General features: G+C 41.3%; 1 protein-coding gene across 2 annotated transcripts in view; it reads left to right on the top strand.

The window, feature by feature from the left end:
- The window catches only part of LOC138625694 (cadherin-18), a 143862-nt gene that overhangs the window by 67437 nt on the left and 57256 nt on the right, over nucleotides 1-19169 (top strand). For both annotated transcript variants that reach the window (XM_069706794.1, XM_069706793.1), the window contains exon 2: nucleotides 15573-16150. In XM_069706794.1, the coding sequence (XP_069562895.1) occupies nucleotides 15920-16150 (231 nt within the window). In that variant the 5' untranslated portion in view covers nucleotides 15573-15919. The remainder of the gene's footprint in view (nucleotides 1-15572; nucleotides 16151-19169) is intronic.

Raw genomic sequence — 19169 nt, 5'->3', positions numbered from 1 at the left:
AGCGCAAACAACGTCCCTCAATCCAATAGTTTCGATCAATTTTTTTTTGTTTTGCGTAAGTTTGCTAGAAACGTCGATCCATAATGAAGATCAGTGTTTACGGTCTTCTGGTGCTCTGAGGGAGATTTTTAAAGTCTGAGAAACCCCCGATGCTGTCATTTCATTATTCCACCTAAGAAGATAGAAGACTACAAAGTTTAAACAGAAAGCCTCTCCTGCAAAACCCATTAAGACGTCGACTCATTAAGACCTTGCTTGTAAAGCTCTCAAGATTGTGGTCGATCTTTAAAAAAAATAAATAAAAGCAAGCAATGTGCATCGAGGATTCGTGGTCCATGCAGCAACGGCTCAGTGCGACCGTATTATTTTCACTCCTATCACTGGTAGACTAGACAGGAATAAGCACAGTGGATCATTGTTCCAACAACACAGCCAAAGAGCCATTTAAAAGATGAATCATGCTTTCCTTCAGACATGAACAATCACTTCCCAGATAGCAACAAAAAAAGTGGTCATTCACCGGCTCGCTCTGCCTCCCAGGACATAAAAATATAAGGGTTTTTTACTGAAGTAAGAATTATAGCTTTGAAAAGGAACGTGTTGATGAGCCTTGTCAACAATGCCATCTTCCTTTAAATCCAGGATGCGACGAGGTAAAATAATCCCCTGCTTCTAATGCAGCCGTGTGATGTTATTGTGCGGCTTACGGAGATAACTGATGCATTGAATTTTTGTCATCTAATTTCTTAGATATGCTACCCTGATAGGAACGTGTGCCTGTGCTCAAACTGGAACTTGACTGCTCACATTGAACATTAAAACGTGCACTAAACATTGTACTTTGAATTCCTGGCAGGAGCAACAGTCATTCATTTGGAATAAGTAAAAGGAAACAGATAGCATGATTGCTCCAGACGGAGGCAAGCAGGAAATCCAAATGACTTCCTCACAGTTCTGACAAAACTGGTCACTCAAAGTGATTCTTCTTTACCTCTTTTGCGACAAAGACAAACAAAGTTATCACACAGAAATCTTTATGATTGCAACTTGTATACAGTCCAGTAATGCCAGACACAAATTCACAGCACAAATGCATGGGTCTGGCTACGCTGCATTGAGGATCGTTTCCAGTAGCTGCAACCTATTGGGCGTAGACCTCGGGTTAATCTATATACAACTGAAGACCCCTTAGCCAACACAAAATGCCAACAACTGCAGTTCATTGATTGGCCACTTGAGGCTCGCTCCAAATCGACCCCACAAGTAAAAAATGCCCAACTTTATGGCAGAACTAAACATGTCTATAGCCTGGTACAGCGTATGATTACGTGCTGAAACGCTACCACCACCGCCATTACTACTACTTCAGTAGCCACGCCCACTGGTCACCGATTGGTCCACCCTTTCGAGGGCCTTGACAAACGTTATGCAAACAGGCTTTCCAGACTACAATCAAAGCGAAGACTGAAGCTGTGAACATTAGCTGGGCGGAGCCATGTTACTGTTTTATATTCTACTTCATCACTGCTTTTCTAGTCAACAGTGAAACAACTTCACCAACAACTTTTAGCTGCCATTGCGACACTGAATTACTTTGTTCACCATTTGCATTCTGAAACATTGTCGTATCTCTTTTAAAGATTCGGAGAGAGTAGTATAAATGGGTAAAACCTGGCGTGCCTTGCCATTAAGACTTCAGGAGTCAATACTATCGACACTTTCCCTCTTTGATATTCTCATGCATGCACCTTTGATACAATCCACATGACCTGGTGTCCACTTATTTTAGTGAGGATTTTTCTGTGGTGTTATTGTTTTGGGAAAGGTACCTTCATTGATGACCCTTATAGGAAAACCCGTCTGCTAGTTTTACTATCTGTTATCTAATTTTCATGAAGTGGACTCATCACCATTATGTTTATCCAAACAGAAACTGACTTTCTGGTTACCAAATGGCACAATAAGCACCATGTTTGTTGAGAAAATGTTCTTTTATTAGTCGTTGATTCACTGCTCAGCATTTTTCTTGGCCTCAGTATGTTGTGTCTGATATTATTCCCTGTTGGGAATTTTGCATTGTTGCCATCTAATCCCATCACAATAAAAGCCCACATTTTAATAAAAACAAAAACAATTTTTTTTTTAAAAGCAAGACGGGAATCAGTTTTTAACAAAACCATTGTAAAAAAAGAGAAAGAAAAGTCAAAGCTTTGGTCATCAGACTGTCATCAGCACAAATTACAGGATGCATAGGCAGCCAGCCAAACAGCACTAGCCCAGCAAGAGACAGGTGGTTTTATCTTAAAAGATGTTTCCCATGATCTCATTAGCTCATTAGGTCAAGGGGGTTCCCATGGTAATCATTCAGAAAACGATAACACCTTGGACATGTTTGGTTTCTCTTCCCATGAAGAGAGGCAATCAGTAAAACAAAAGCACGCTCAGCTGGCTCATCAACATCATTAGGAAGAGAAAGCATCACTTCTTAATACTTTTACCTCCCCGTTTCAGGCCTGTGGCCATGTAGCAATATCCTTTTTTTTTTCTTTTTTTCGGGATTTATAGTTTCACTGCTTACAGTGGCACACACAGTAGTCTGCTTCCCACTGACATTATTGCACTATGGGTTTCTTCAGTATGGGTGAGAGCAACATTAGAATGATTCATCTCCTACTCTGGCTGTCAGTGACGAATGGGCAGCAAAGCCTTTCCTTAAAGAGCACTCAGCACTATAAAAAGAAGTTTGATCGTGGGCAAGTATCTAGGCCATGAAACTGCGGTATCGTGACTTTGACCTCAGAAAGACACAATGCATATTAAACTCCCTAATGTGCTAAAATTAATGAATTACTACAAAGGCAGTCTCATTCAAAAACTTGTTATATTTCTGAATGTTCAGATAATCACAGACCTACTATTTTATGTTGTAATATTGATATTAATTTGAGGACTGAGTTCTTGAAATATGTCGTCCAATCTAAGCAGATGCTAAAAACAAAAAACAGTTGCGCTCCTCTTAAGTTTTACCAGACATGGAATCACATCTACTGTATCTAACCAACTCAAGCCAACCAAGTCATGGTGTCCCAGATGTTTAAAATATTTTTGTGGTTAAGGACGCTGCCTTTTAGAGAATTACATTGGTCTGTTGAAAGTCTGTGTTGTAAATGTGAAAGTAATGGCAAAAATCTGTTTTAGCAGAATAATTTATTTAAATATAGGTAATAAAAAGGATGCAGAGGCTATAAACTGTGATGTAGAAATATAAATAAAGAGGAAAAAATGGCACTGCAGTGGGATGCATATGAGAATACCCTGTTTGCATATTTGTCCAGTGTTTTATTGGAACAATGACTTTGCACACCATGAAAACAGAAGCATGTGATTGCCAATATGCCACATGAATAGTTAATGTACTCTTAGAGGGGTTAGATTTCCATCTCACATTTGCGAGTGTTTGCGCAGAGACTTTTCCCTCCTTTTTTTTTCTTTTTTTTTTTTTAAATAGCTCTTAAGGAGTAGCCGTCGTTATGTAATCGCTGAGCGTTTCTGCCTGGAATCCTGGGGGCTGCCTCCAAGTATTTTATTTTGTTCTCTCCTAAAATATAAAAGGTTTCGGGGCGGTGGGTATGCCTTTTGGTCACATTCAGGATGTATCAGCTTCTATAGGAATGATTATTTTCTTCACCTGTGCACATCCTTTACCATATGCCCCCCCCCCCCCGCCTCTAGATTCACATTATAAGCTTCAGGCATTTGCGCTTTTGTACAATTTACACAGAATAAAGCTCACAGAGAGTTCAGCAGTACATATGCTACAGCAGTATTTGCATCTCTCAGGTCGGTGTGGAATCGTGGGCTTCTACCCAGGGCTGTGTTTCCCTCGGACGGTCACCCAGCCAAACCTCGGCTGCTCGGAGGGGAGAGCAGAAGCTATGCGGGCTTGGCTCGCTCTGGCTACTGAGTCTATTGGTGTGTTCAGGCAGCTAGGAATTAAGAAAGTTCCCATTTGGGAACGTCCCACTTCCGAGTTGAGAACATTCATAGGAGAACGACAAACAAGCAAAATTGCAGCCCCCAATAAAAGTGCTCTATTTTGGCTTTGAGAATATAGAAAAGCAAAAAACAATCTTGCCAACATTCATATAAACCAACACAGGAGTGGAATAGAGCTTAGGATGTTATATTATGATAACAATAGTTATTAAGATAGCATAGCCATAATTCCAGTTATTGTTGAAAGCAACTGAAGGCAGACATAAACCTATTATCTTATTGAGGTTATTTATTTTATATTATTTTTCATTTATATGTTTAACAGACGTGTATTTTCAAACAGGGAACAAAACCCTGTCTTTGCATTATGAGACTTTGTGTTACAAGTGAACATTTTGCCCACTTAGAAAAAAACAACATATATATCGTGTTTCGGCATTGAGCTTAAAAACATCGATATATGATTTTCCGTCCATTTCGCCCAGAGCTATTAAAATTGCAGTTGACAGACTTGAAAATATCACTTTTTAATGGAATATGGACTCTTAACTCAAAAGCCATGTAGTATCATGACAGTGCGGGGGAGGCGAGTCACGTCAGTTTAGTTGTCGGTGTCACGGTGCAAAGACAAACCCTGATGTGTGGCGCTGATAAAACATTTGTGTGCTCTGCGCCTGCCAGACCTGCTCACCCTCCTCATGCTTCGTTGAGATGTGAGAGAGGCGATAATTGGACCAAGCCAAAGTTTTATGAGTGCAAGAGCGAGCGAGAGAACGTGGTGGGGGGCGGCGGTGAAAATGGACAAGGTGTCCATACTGATTCACAGATCTGAGGTGGACGAGAGGAGAGTCGGTGGGGGGGGGGGGGGGGGCTGTCCGCCAGAGTTAAGGTGACAAATGGAATTTTAATACCACTTGAACACTTATGAAAAAAAGGTTCGGTTCAAATTTTAATTCTACACCAACATCTCACTTGGAGGGTTTGATTTATCTGAAATAAGGATCATCGTTGCTGTTCGTCCTCTAGCTGAGTCGCATCGTGTGTAGTCTTAGCAAAACCTGCCTGTTTCCTCACTTCGAGGAGTGAGCTTGTGAGCACTTGCACTGTTGCCAAACTGTCAAATTACGTGCCAAAGTTTCAAATAACTCAATATATATTCATGTATTCATATAACATATTCAAATGAATCTCGATGTACCTAAAAAAAAAAAAGTCAACAACCCTGTCGGTTGCCATCCAATTGATCCTATAGTATTTCTTTTGGTTTAGAGGTTATTGTGCAAACTTAAATAGCATTATTTTATAAAATATTTAAAGATTTGCATTATCATAATGACATGTGTAACTGTTGTCTGTCTTTAAACTAAACTTGACAACTTTTTTGGACAGTTAGAGTGTAATTGTTAGGCCTTTCAGCATAGCTCTAGCAGACCAACAGGTGGTACCAGGAGTGGTACAGTCTGGACATCTCTGGTTTAGATCATCAGAAATCTAATTTGTGGAAATGTAGAGTATGTTAGACATCCGAAGACAACTAACTGATAACTGAATAATCAACAAATCAGTGTTGCAGAGATAATCCAGTCCAAATATGGCTCTTACTTTAAAAACTAACATACAGTAATATACAAACTCAAGTCAGTGGATTTAGACTTCTTCTTGAAGCTGCCTTAACAAATGACAAACCGCCTTACCGCACATGGACCAAACATAAAAACATACGTCGCAAATCTACCAAAAAAAACGAACGAAGACTCCTCGGAGGAACCGCAAAAAAGAAAAACAGAATGAGTCAGAATCAAGGAATCCCCACTGGTGATTTAGAGAAAGAGGAAATAAATTGAATTATAATCTCAGTCCTGGGAAAGTAGTGATTCACATAAATGGACGATTTTCTTAGTTTTTAATGGTACTACAGTATTTGAAACTTTTAACAGCATACAGAATTGTATAAAAAAAAATACAAAATCACGACTGTTCCCTTGAGCACACGACCCACTGCACACCTCTTTATACTTCACGCTCTCCTCCTTCTGTTTCTACCATCTGCATCGGGAGCTTATTCCTTACTTGGACGATGAGGTGGCATATTTGTCTGTTGCTGCTCCTAGCCCCCCCCACACACACACACACACACACACCACCACCAGCCCCTCCCCCCACCCACCCCACGTCTCTGTGGGCACTTGAAAAGCAGTGTGGCGAGCATCTGCGAAACCACTCCCCCCCCATATCCTCCCGCCCCACCCCAAATCTCTTACACTTCATACGCTCATGAGGGAATCTACCTGGCAGCGAGAAAGCAGGCTTATCTGTGTATGAAATGCTAATGTGAATAGCCTCAGCCCTACTTTGTGGATGAGAGCGCAGAGGCCCTCTCCTCGTTGTAAAACCCACCTGCTCTGTGTGTTTTAGCATGTGTGAAACGCTGAAGCCTGCCAAACTCCGCTAGCCTCAACCCTGAATTTAGACTTCTCAGACATGAAGAGAACCAGAGTGCTGTGGGGGATATGAATATATTTCCATTCTGAATCCACCTCGTGGCTCTTTTCTCTTGTTCTGTTTGGCAGCGGATGACTTAAAATCCCAAAAGCTCGACATGACACTCGTTCAAGAAATGCTCAGATGAGTCGTCGGCTCGCTGATTTCGTCGATGGATGGAACATTTATCAACAATTGTTTTGGAACTGATTAATCAGTCAGTCATTCATCAATCCGGTACGCCGGTGATTTGCTGCTCCATTTGCTACCTAATTTATTGCTGGTTTATTTTACTGCAAAAATGCCTTTTGAAAGGTACACTGCAGAGTTTTTGGTTAACAAATGAATGTTTTCAGCTGCGAACCAGAGAGACCCAACTGACTGAATAAGTGAGAGATGAAGTGAAACCATTGGTTGGCAGCGTGACTGAGTTTTCAAATTAAAAGCCCTGGTTTTCAAATTAAAAGCCCTGGTTTTCAAATTAAAAGCCCTGGTTTTCAAATTAAAAAGTTTTGTTTGACTGAATATTTCAAGCTCGAAAGCTGCTGTTGCCATCTTTCCGTTGAACACATTTCCTTCCTTTTTTAAACATTTGCAGAGTTGACTATTTCCAGAATTTGAAACCTACATTGTTTTCCTCCATGTTTACTTGTTAGCAGTCCTCCTTTCGCTCCCTGCCTTTCAGTCAAAATATCCACAGGTTACCCTTCAAGCTTTGGTTTGTTGATGCAGCACTTCAACAATACAGTTTGTTGACTTTCAGCGTATTACCTTATTCAGTTTCAGATTTCTTATTCATGATTTTGAGCAAGGTGAAACAAAACGTTCGGGTGTCGTGATATGTACACAAACACTGGTCATAGCTCTGAGCGTCAGCGTGGTGATTTTATATGTTTTTTCCTGAATGCCAAATCATGCCCTGCGCTCATAATGGAGATTATCTTCAATGATACCATGAGAACAAATTAATCCCCCATCGCCCCGCCCTAGTTTAAAGTGGAGTTGAGGCATTTTTCTCTAGTTTTTTTTTACATTGATGAAAGCAGCCAGTTACAGATCTATCTACTACAGATCATTTGAATTCACCACTGAAACAATGATATGATCCTGCTGATAGAAAGGGACTAGTCATTGAATCATTATTGCTAAAGTAATTTATTGGGCCAATATGCCAAAATATACTGATTTGTTACCCTTTTCTGTTTTGTATCAACATAAATGAATTATCTTTGTTTTGACTGTTGGCCAGACAGTATTAACAGTACTGCTTTTGGTCAAATTTGTAATGAACATTTAAAAATTTGTTTTCTCACAACTTAAAGAGAATCCAGTAAAGCATGAACAGATGAATGGATAAAAGACAGTTGTCAGTTTTGTTGCAGTCCTACATCCAGGCCTTTGCCAGCCCTCTGTGTAATTTTGATAGACCCTCATCTGAATGCTGTGCAGCAGCGCTGCGGAGAGATGATGATGATGCGAGTTGAAAAACTGTTGTTTTTTTTTCCCCGCAGTGGCCGGCAGATGGGTGCTGTCTGCTCAGTCCTGGCACTTCTGCTGTATGATGAGAGCTCAAGAATCCAGCCATTAAATACACAACAGATGGGACATTTTCCATCTTCCACCCAGCACTCATTAAGCAGCCAAACAACATATAGTGGGGGTGACGAGTGCTGGCATGTTTTTGTTTTTTTTTTAAATTATTTTTTTATTTGACACCAAGGAAAAGAAGAAAAAAAAAAAAAAAAAAAAAAAAACATCCCTCACAGATATAATTAAGGTTGTTTAACTTGGCATGTAAACACGAGGAGATGAAACCATCAGAGGCTTCCCACTCTCGTTTTGCCAACCTTTGCCTCGCCGAGCCGTGTGCGGAGTGGTACGTTTCGGGTTGGAGGTAATCAAAGTTGAGGGTTAGGACAGATGGTGTTTGGAGGGTAGCGTACTGGAAGAACAAGTTGCTGTTGACTTTGGGAAAAATGGTGGGAGGAGGTGACTGACACACCATCCTCCCCACATGACTCAGTGGGAGTCATTACTGCAATGGGCCTAATTACCTTCAGGCTTAATCTGTGTTGAAAAAAAAAAAAAACCCTGCTGCTTATTGCTTTTAATTACCCACAAGTGTTGGGGAAAAAAAAAACGATTGAAATGAAAGGGTGGAGCATTTGTCTGTTGTGTTTCTGCATTTGTATGTGCGGGATGGAGAGGAAATAGATGCACGAATTGTTAAAAATATGCTAATTTTTTCAAGCTTCAGATGCTTAATTGTAGCTTTGCTGTACTTCTGTATCTCCCGGACTGTTTACACAAAGGCACAAGTGTGTTTGACAGTCAAGTAATGTCTTTGTTACTCAGGCTGGTTGTGCTGTCTGTAGCCTGAAAGTGAAATTCCTTTCACCTTCATCATTTTTAGGGTGAGGAGAAAAAGCAAGTTGCTGCTCACATCTTCAAATCTCAATTTGACAAGTAGACGAGATGAGGGAAGTCTTGCCGACTCGTGATTATTTGACGATTTCGAGGTCGCTTCCTGTCGACCATCCTTGGGGTTATGTAACGTGATCAAAGGCATATCCTTGTAGGTGTTGGAATGTGCTTGAGTTAACTCAGAGAAGAAGATATCAGCCATTCGCTTTAGAAATGTACACAAAAAAGAGCTGTAGTGTAGAGCAGTAAGAAATGAGACCATTTCCAGTGTAGATGGGTTTTTGGTTTTTTTTTTCTTGTCCTCTTGGTTTTTGCAAAGGATGTCCCTGTTTGTGTGACTTTTAGGATTTGTTTCTGTAAATGTTTGTGCTTTCAGTCTTGCGTGTGGCCACTGTAATTTCAGGATTGGGAAGCTTGAAGGTTACATGGGTTGCTGGTCTGAATCTCAGGATGTTATTTTTGCTTCAACAGCTACTCTCCAAAACTACAATATTCAGGTTAAGATCTGTCTGTAAAAATGACTTTTATGATGCTTTGTGGACAGAACCTTCATCACGTCACGATTTGGTGGTGCGGATTTACCAAAAACTTAAACAAAGATAAACGATCATGTATCTCGGAGTGCTTAAGCTTAAGCTCGGCCCCGATGGAAAAAAAAACATAAACTCTGGTTATATGTGTTGAAAAACTAACCGCTAAACAAGTTCATTCAACCATGAGTCCCTGTGTTTCCAAGCTCGATAGCATTGTGGAAATACTACAGTCTCCTTGGCTAAACCTCTGAATTGCTGGCATTTCTCTCCAACCTATTTGTCTCCTCCAATTTGGTGGAACCTCCCGGGTGTGCCACACATTCAGAGGATTGCCCCACTTGTGAAGCTGATCGGACTAATCTGCTTTCTTTCACCAACAATGAGCTGGGTCAAATCACCCAATAGACTCCAGGCGAAAAGCGCTTACTTTTAGAGCAGGTACAGATCAATGAAATGTGTTTCTTGCACTTCTCATAAGAGTTATTACTTGTGAGCGAATCCAAAAATTCGGTTATACAGCATGTAGTTTCCGAGGTATGATAATGATTGGCTAACATGCGATCCATTAACAGTGCATGCATTAATGTTAATTAAATGACCCAAATTCTAAACAGCTGGGCTTCCCACAAATTCTTTAATCACAAAGAACCAAACCAAAGATGTGAATCGTTAAAAACGAATGTTGTATAATATTAATGTTAGTAGATCCGCTGTGGTATCAGAGGACCAGCATACATTTATCAAAACCGACTTGAAGTCACTGTTAAGGTCAACGCTAAAAAAAAAAAAAAGACAAATATTACAACAACTTTGTAGCCTAACACAGAGCTTATGAACATGAATGTGACTCCCTCAGGACAAATATTGTAATTCAGCTTCAGAGACTCAGTCGTGTCCCACAAAACCAAGCTGATATTTACATTTCCCACTGAGCAAACACTTGTGCAGAGACACTAACGTAACTCGGAAGCTAAAGCATGGGGGTTACATGGAGAACAAATTCGTATGGGTATGTGATAGTATGATATTATACGTGTTATAATCAACGTAATGAAAAAGAGTAATTAGTTACCGTTACTACTTTCAAAAGTCGTTGAATTTCTTTACCGGTGGCTGTAACTTTTTGTGATGATTTCAGATATTTGATTCAATTCTCTTATAATGCACACGTAGCTTGGTTACTTCAGTTTCACCTGCCTTCCTCTCACTTCAACCTAAGCGTTGCCCTCCCTGCTCTGAGGGCAAGAATAAAATGACTTTTTTTTTTAGATAAAATAACAAGACAGGCTTACTGTCAAAGTAATTAATCATATAAAATGTAGAAATCAAATAAAAGTCTAATTTGAGCAAATCCTTCAAAACTGATTTACAACATTGTCCACAATAACAAAATTATATATATATATATATATATATGTATATGTATATAAAACAGCTGTTTCACAGTATAACCACAATGGTCAACTGTTTGAAAGTAGACACATTTCTGTTGCCTAAAACTGCCAGGGCAGATTTTTTTTTACTACCAAATTCTGCTGCTCTTCCTTCCTGCACTACATTTTTCTTGGCTTCTACAAGAGACTTGATCACACACTGCATCTATCAGTGCAGAATAAAACTTCCATTCAAGCATCCGTTACAACAAGTTCATGGAGAGCTCCTTCTGATTGAGCAGAAACGACAGAAACATCAAAAAAAATAAAAAAATAAAAATCTCCTTCCAAGGCCTTGGGAACATTTCACAGCAGCGGTTCAGTTCGATTTCACATAAACACATATCACTCTGTCTCTAATTTTGTCTGCAGCTGTTTGTGCTTTCTTGTACTTATTTCAGCCCTCCTGTTTACTGACTTCGGCTCAGCAAAAAGCTCATCTGAGACTACGGAGAACCAACAAGCCCTTTAAATGGCTGGGAAATGTTTGTATTTGTTCCCTTTGAGTGAGATGAAGAGTCAAGAGTCGCCTCTTTGTGTGGTTGTCTCTCTCCGGCCGGCCCTCTTTGTTCTGAGGACAGAACAGTGGTTCACTGATATGTGTTTTGACCTGCCCCAGTCCTCTACCTTCTGGTGTTTGACACTGGCAGAAAGCTGATGCTGTGAAATCGAATGCAGCGGGTGAGCACTCAGCGGGAGGCCAAAACATTAGCTATTAGCGACAGGCGACAGGAGCCCGCTCTCACGCTCCCTCTCTCTCCGCTCGAACAAATTGAGGTGCATCTCTGTGGCTTTCTCGACATCTCTCCCTCCCTCTCTCTCTCGCTGTCTGTCGTTTCACTTATTTCTTCCTGCGTTTTTTTTTTTTTTTTTTTTTTAAGTGTCCGAGCTCCTGCGGTGTCACCGTGCGGCTGCAATTACGCACGAGAGCTGTTGGCTCGGTGCCGACGAAGGTCTTATTGAATTTAAGTTGTTTACATGACCAGTTGAGTCGCTGCGATTGAGTTTTCCAATTTTCCCAAGAATAAAAGAGGAGATGGAGACATCGTTTTTCTGCGTGCCCGTGGTGTCACAGCCACATGTTGGATGGACAGATATGTGGCAGTCGGGGCGGGGTTAGGAAGATAGCTGAAATTTGGAAGGAGGATGATGCTGCCGGAGAGGAATCAAAATCAATACAGAAGGCTGGTTGTTATAAATATATCATATAAATATCATTCAGACAGGTCCACTATTTCAATGTATATATTGATATATATCTTTGCTCAAACATTAGTGATTAATTGTTACACTAAAAAATTCCCCCATGTCTTACGTACCAAACTGACCTTGCCCATCTCAGGATCTGGTTTGACGAAGATTTGTAGGATCAAATCAAGTATCTCTTTTCATTGGATTTGTTACAAATATATTTAATATTTCCAGCCTCATCCTTTAAGATGAGTAGAACAATTACTTTAAAAAAAAATATATATATTATAATTAGAGCATGAAGTTAATCGGGATAATGTAATCAAGGTATGGCATTAACAAATCCATATTAAAAACAGAACTGCTAAACGTAGCCACTTTTGCACGCAACCTGCCAAAATCTCCACGCCAACCGCTGTGCATAACCCATCCTGTTAGACGCTGCACATACATAAACACGCCGTGGGCAGAAGAAGGCTGCTCAAAAACAATATCATCATCATAAAAACAGGGCGGGGGGTGGGGGGGTTCATTGACGGAACCAGATGCCGTTGATTTCACGGCTCCCTGAAATGTATTTTGCTTGAGAATCGGCATGATAATCAGACAATTAGGGGACTGATTGAGGAGAGCCCTGGGAGGCGAAAGTGAAACCACCGGAAAAAGATATTCTGACACGCGGAGTCCGACGAACTGCGATGCTCTTTTCTTGTTTCCACAACAAGGAAAACGTTCTACGGCGTCGCTGGATCGTATTATTGAATCAGAAAAAAAATGATTCTGAATCACGAAGAAAAACCTTCAAATCTCTTAAGAGAGCTTATTCAGAAGTGCTCCGTCAGTATTCTCCACGGGGCTTCATATCAATTTCTCGGTTATAGCAGGGGGAGGGGATGAGGAAGCGGGATTTGGGCGTATAGCTCTACCTATGCAGATGAGAATCTCTTCCCAGGTTACACATGTTTAGCGCGTGGCTGAGTATTTATCCTCCTCCGCGTTTATCCGAGTCCATGTTGAAACAGACTTCCCTCTCGCTGCCGGGGCTGGCGGGAAGTATTACCCATCACAACCACTGCACTTCACCCAACGTGTCCAAAACAACTGCCGGTTGGAGCCGCATCATTTGCAATGCAGAGGCATTTGAAACACGGGGATTAGTCGAGAGGGGTTCGAAGCACATCTTAATCCATATGTATGTAAAAGAAAAGAAAATATTTATATAAAAATATCATTCGGTGATTATCCCGCATAGTGTGTGACAGTTGTAAGTTGCATTAACGTCTCGTTGCAGCGTTTCTCTCGTGTTGTCACATTGTGAGAGAGCAGCAGGCTTTGAAGTCTGTCAGCTTCTATATCCTGTCTAACATCAAATACATGTTTTTGTCCTCTCGATAATCCCCATCTCAGCTGCTATTATGAACTCTACTCAATGGTAGGCAAAGTCTCTGCTTCCTGTCAGTGAGGCTTGTTATTTGTGGGAGGAAGGTAGAAGGGGGGGCCACAAACTTCTTATTTATTTTTAATTTTTTTTTAACTTTCTTTTTCAGTGTTGCCTGGAATTTCTTTAATGATGTCAATTCTTTATAGAGGCGGTTGCTTTTTATTTAAAGTTATATACGAGCCGCCACTGAAACAGGCTGTTTATTCGTACACTTGCATTAATAACAATCAGCCGTTGAGGCTGGCTGACGTTGTTCCTGGCCTCGGCCCTCGCTCCTCGTCAAATCCAAACTCAATCTCATGACACCTTCCCTTCACTGATGGGGTTTTTCTGGCAAAAATATTGGTCCCGATTCTATTTCCAACATGCAACCAATATTTATCAAGAATGCTGTGGGAGCTGTCTGGTGTAAACACGGACTAAACAAGTATTCTGGAATGAATTTATCGTCAACGACTGGCCAGTTTGAAGAATTTGAAGCCAGACTCTGGTCGAGTTTTTGTTTTACTGTTTGTTCGTTGTGACAGTCTATCACAGTATAAACAGGGTGGGTGTTGGTGCCCATGGTAAGAATGAAATTATGGCACTGATATCTCTACAGCATTTTAATCACAAGATAAAACTAATTTTGGATGCTGAACTTCAGTTTCAGATTCTTAATATTTGTTTCTGATCAAATTGTTTTGAAGTACATTTAAGTTTCAGGTTTTAACAAGCAGCTAACTACGGACAGGTTTACTTTTTGGCTTCTTCTGGCTACAGAAGTAAATACTGCGATGGTAGCAATCTGTATCTGCAACCACACTGTAAACACAGCTGAAGGCTCCAGAAAAGCAAGCACAGTGCACATTTGAGCTGAGAATATTTTGTCAAGCAGGTGTACCGTCATGTTAAGTCTAATCACGAGAGCCCGGCGGAGCTGGTGATGTCAGCAAGAAAACTTTTGTCCTTCTGACAAATTGAGCAAATTCTGCGTCCTCCCGTGTTCTCGTCCAAGTTTGAACCCGACATATTCTGTTTTGAGATCAAAATCAGCTCTATGTTTTGCTGCGGCAGCCGATATCCAAATCCTAAATCGTTTTTTTATTTTTCCTCGTTATAGTATCAAACTGTGGAGCATCTCTGAACAGCAAGGTCAAATTTCCTCTCATCAAAAAAATACAAAATAAAAAAGCCTGCAGTGAGGACTGATTTCTTGCTTCAGCAGCACTTTAAGCAGCATCTCAGTTAAAAAAATCCACCCCAAGACCAGACAATTTACTCACTAATAGCTCCCTCTTTAACAGCTTTGCTGGTGCACCTGTGATGCAGATTCTCTGTCTCTGTAAAGGGACTGTCAGGACTTCACTTGAATGCTCACTAACTAACAAATTCAACAGTGATTGGAGTTTTTTTTTTTTTTTTTTCCTACTTTAATCCCACCTTCAATACGGTATATCATTTTGATACGGAAAAAAAAAACCCATTCCTTCTGTCTTTTCCATTCCACTGCCTTCAGAAAATCATCTCCTGCCTTATGTCTGAGTGGTTTGATGTTGGTCCTTATCGTAGTGAATGTATTTCTTCCTGCCACACTTATTATTCAACGTGCATGAGGCACGCTGGAAGCCTGGCAGTGTGCCTGGGTTATATTAAAACATCCAAATCAAACCTTTTCTCCCTTATTTTTTAATAAAGCCGAGTCATCCTTTGAGTCACGGGACCGGCCCCCCCTTACACAGCTGTGATACATGACTCTGACCTTACAGGGCAGTATCAGTCACCGAGCAGCGCTCCGACCTCGTGGGCACGGACAACCTTTTTAATAGCGCCGTAACTCCTCGAGTCCAAACTTGTTTGTGTCATCTGAATAAAAGGCAAAAATGACCAGAATCCCGAAGCGTGATTTCTTTCTGCCTTTTTGGTACTTTCATCACAGTCGGCCAGTTTGAAGTGCGCATCCTCATCTGTAAGGATTTGTGAGTTGCAATTTAATTGGAGGGAATTAGTGGACATTTAGCGTCTAATATCCATCAAATTAATCGCTAACTCTGTGTTTCTCTTCCCCCCTCTCTGTCTCTCTCTCTTTCCCAGGAAATCCAGAATGGCTTCCGGGATTAACGTCATCTCTTGGTAGAACTACCCACAAGTTCACGTCCGTTTGCACAGCCTCTCGCAGCCTGGGAAACTCCATAATGTAAATGTATCTTGCTGTTTTCTTTTTTTTTTTATCAAATCTTCGGCTTTTGGCCATGAACCTTAGAGGATCTCCCAGGACCAATATTTCCATAGTTTGGATCTAGATTCCTCTTCTTTTTTTTTTGCCGGGACTACTGCGTGGGTTTGCAGCGGTGGCTATTGGTGGCTGCTGTGGCGGCGGTGGTGGGAGGACCTCTCCACCTCGGAACACAGGGATAACTTTACAAAAAGCACGTGCCACCATGAGGATATCCACCACCTCTTGTCTCTGTCCCTTCCTGGTCTGCCTCTGCTTCATCCAGAGGTGCTACGGGGTGAGCCACCACGTCTCCACCAAAGTGCCCTCCAAGAACCAGACCAAACTGGCCAACGGGGAGACGGAGGTGCACCACAGGCCGAAACGTGGCTGGATCTGGAACCAATTCTTTGTTTTAGAAGAACACATGGGACCAGATGCGCAGTATGTGGGAAAGGTAGGATGTTTTTTTTTACTTAACTGACTGAGAAAAAAAATATTTCGATCTTAGGGAGCTTACTTTTTAACACCTTACTTTGCTCTTTTTTTTCTTCCTGCTGTTGTTTATTGCGAAATGGGTTACAAAAGGAGCAAGCTGTTCTCCCGAGCTAGATTGCCACGTCGGCAATATACACGCTTTTTTTTTTTACTTCATCTTCTGATGTGGAAATTCAGGTCTCATTTGCAAAGGTGTGTGCACCTTTTTTTTTCCTTCTTCTTTTTTTTTTCTGACACTACGTTGTCCGACTGTTCCTCTCATGATAATGTCCAAAACATGTTTTATTCTCTGTAATTAAGGAGTGCCTCTCAGCGTGTCTGCCACTCTGGGAAGCCACGCAGGAGTGGATTAAGTCTGAAAGTGAGAACGGCCCTCTACATTAGAGCTATCTTTGAACTGAAATATTAGATTCGGTCTCTCCGTGGGGAATAAGCCCAGATTTGATCTCTTGGTGGGAAATGAACCGCCGCAGAAAGAAATTGGACACTGGCACAATAGGGACGGTGTAAGCCAGGGGGGCCCCGTAGTTAGGGAATGTTATGAATGTAATTTCAGTGTAATTTCAGAATGACCGATGCCCCTCACTTTGGAAAAGATAGTGATGGGTGTTCTCGCTGCTTGTGCATGGGTACGGCGGAGACCCGGTTGTTGGCGGTTGGCGGTGACTTTTCTGTTAGCTCCACAATAAGCCACAGGGAGCTGGTTAAGTCCTCTGCTTGCAGATTGCCTGCCCTTATCTCCTGAAATGTGAAAATGTGTTTCTCCGCTGCAGTGATCATTATTCTAGGCACTCAGGCACAGACTAATCCTCAACTGCACTCTGAGAGAAAGAGAATGAGAAAAGGCAGAACAGAACGCCTCTCTGGCTGCACATATGTCTGTATTTCAACAACGCTACCATTTCAAGGGGAAAAGAAAGAAAGGGGGGATCACATGCTTGGACAAAAAAAAAAAAAAAACAACAGCAAATGTCACTTTCCACCTTGAACGTCTGCTTATTGAATCAACCCGGGGTTTTAATCACAAATGTCCTGATTTATTGGTGAGACGTGTTTTTGCGAATATTATTTGATGCGAGACTGAATCATAAAATCCCACAGAATAAAAAAAAAACAATCCCTTGCATTGACGAGGGACTGTGTCCTGTTTATGAAGCGATGCCAAGGATGTTTGCAGCGTATTTAAAGCAGCAGTTTGTTGATGCACTAACTGCATGGTTACTTTTAGATTCAATTTGCCCACCGCTTTGAAGTTCACGATTGTTTGGTTTGCCGTCTGTTCTCGTGCTACTGCTACCTTAAGGCTTCTGTTGTTTTTGTGTGCGTGTGTATTTTTGGGTGTGTGCGTGGCGGGTGCTGCTGATGAAAGCAGAATAAACATAAACAGCTAATCCTGGATGATAATAAAGCACTGAGAGGAAACATAAACATTATTAAGGAATCAATTTGACATGCATGTTTTAAGGAGATGAGGTCTCCAGATGGTAAGCACAAAAAGACATTTAATTATGTGGGTTGGGACTAGTGGGCAGTGTCCTAATGTGGCCAGGAGACAGAATGACCCTTAATTAGACGAAGACAGGAGAGGAGGAGGAGGAGGATTAATCCACTCAGCATGTACGGCGCTGCATTGTTTTCCTTTTTTTTTCTCCCTCCCCTCCCTCTGCTTGATTAAAAACTCTGGACATTAGCGAGCAGCAAATGAGCAGATCCACTGCGGGGAAATTGCCAAGACTTTCTTCGTCGATAAAGTGCTCCATCAAAAAAACACGAGGTTTGAAACCGACGTTTCATGATGAGCGGTGAAATGTGCACACAAAAATATCAGCTGTAATCTTTGCCTCGTCAACATCAAACAAGAAATCTGCGTGGTCAAACAGAACACGAGTACAACCACAATGCAAGACTTTGCCTTTGGCAGTCGGAAATCTTTTTTTTTACCAATACTCTCACATGAAAGATGGCGAAGAGTGACTTCTGGGAATAAGTGAAGCGGCTAGTCTGTCAAGAACATTTTAATCCCCTTGAGGTGTCCTGTAATCCCCAGTGACACCTTTCTGGGGGGCTGATGCATTTGGGAAATGACAGCTTCGTGCATGAGTGAGACGCAAATGCTTGGTAGGGGACGTGATTCGTCCAGATATGAGACGGGAGACAACCCATTCTCCCATTGGGAGGTGTGAAGGCCTTCATATCAGTCAGCTCAGCGTGGAGTTTCGGAGTGGTCAGACAGGTTACAGATTGGAGGGTATTTTTTTTTCTTTTTTTTAGATGATGCAAATCCCTAAACCCTGAATGAGTATGAACTGCGGCGAACAGTCTGCTGTGACTAAGTTGGAGGATGGGGTAAAATGTTGGGTGAAAAGAAGCGGATCCTTGGTCAGAAGACCTCGAATTAAAGCATCGCTGGGCTTCTAAAATATACAGTAAATAATGGGATATTTGACAGAATGGGTTCTGGGAGGAATCCCCCCTTGTCTTATCCTGTGTTCATTTGCAGAGGAAAGTGGCAACCTCGAAGAAAAGTGCCTAAATGTTTTATTCATGCTTCTAAAAATGGATTCTGCTGTGACAGAATCAGGCAACTGTCTTGTATTACGTACAATAATAGCTCAACAGTAGGAAGGGAAAAAAAACAAAAAACATTTTTTTTACATAAAATTGCTTTTCACCTACGCTTTGCACTGCATGAAGTAAGTCCATTAAAATGGGAATGTTTCCGGTGTTACACCGTGAAATGTTAAATGAAGAAAGAAATTGAATCCGCATTACTGGAAAGCAACAGATTCTAAAAATGTCAGTAAAACTCATCAACCACTGAGACGTTTTGAGTATGTGGCGGGGCTACAACTAAAGAAAGAACCTTCCTCGTCCGCATCGTGACGCATCTTAGATTAAAGAGATTTACTCACCTCTAATAAGTGGCTGTAAATTGGCTGTATGATATCAGCGTAAATTATTTTTTAGCGTTTTAGTGT

Source organism: Brachyistius frenatus, unplaced genomic scaffold (assembly GCF_029030835.1).
Source record: "Brachyistius frenatus isolate BFR_SWC_R1_liver_20210118 unplaced genomic scaffold, ASM2903083v1 Contig_65, whole genome shotgun sequence".
Taxonomy (NCBI): domain Eukaryota; kingdom Metazoa; phylum Chordata; class Actinopteri; family Embiotocidae; genus Brachyistius; species Brachyistius frenatus.
The sequence above is the reverse complement of the archived record's forward strand: the minus strand, read 5'-3'. Positions and strand labels throughout refer to the sequence as shown.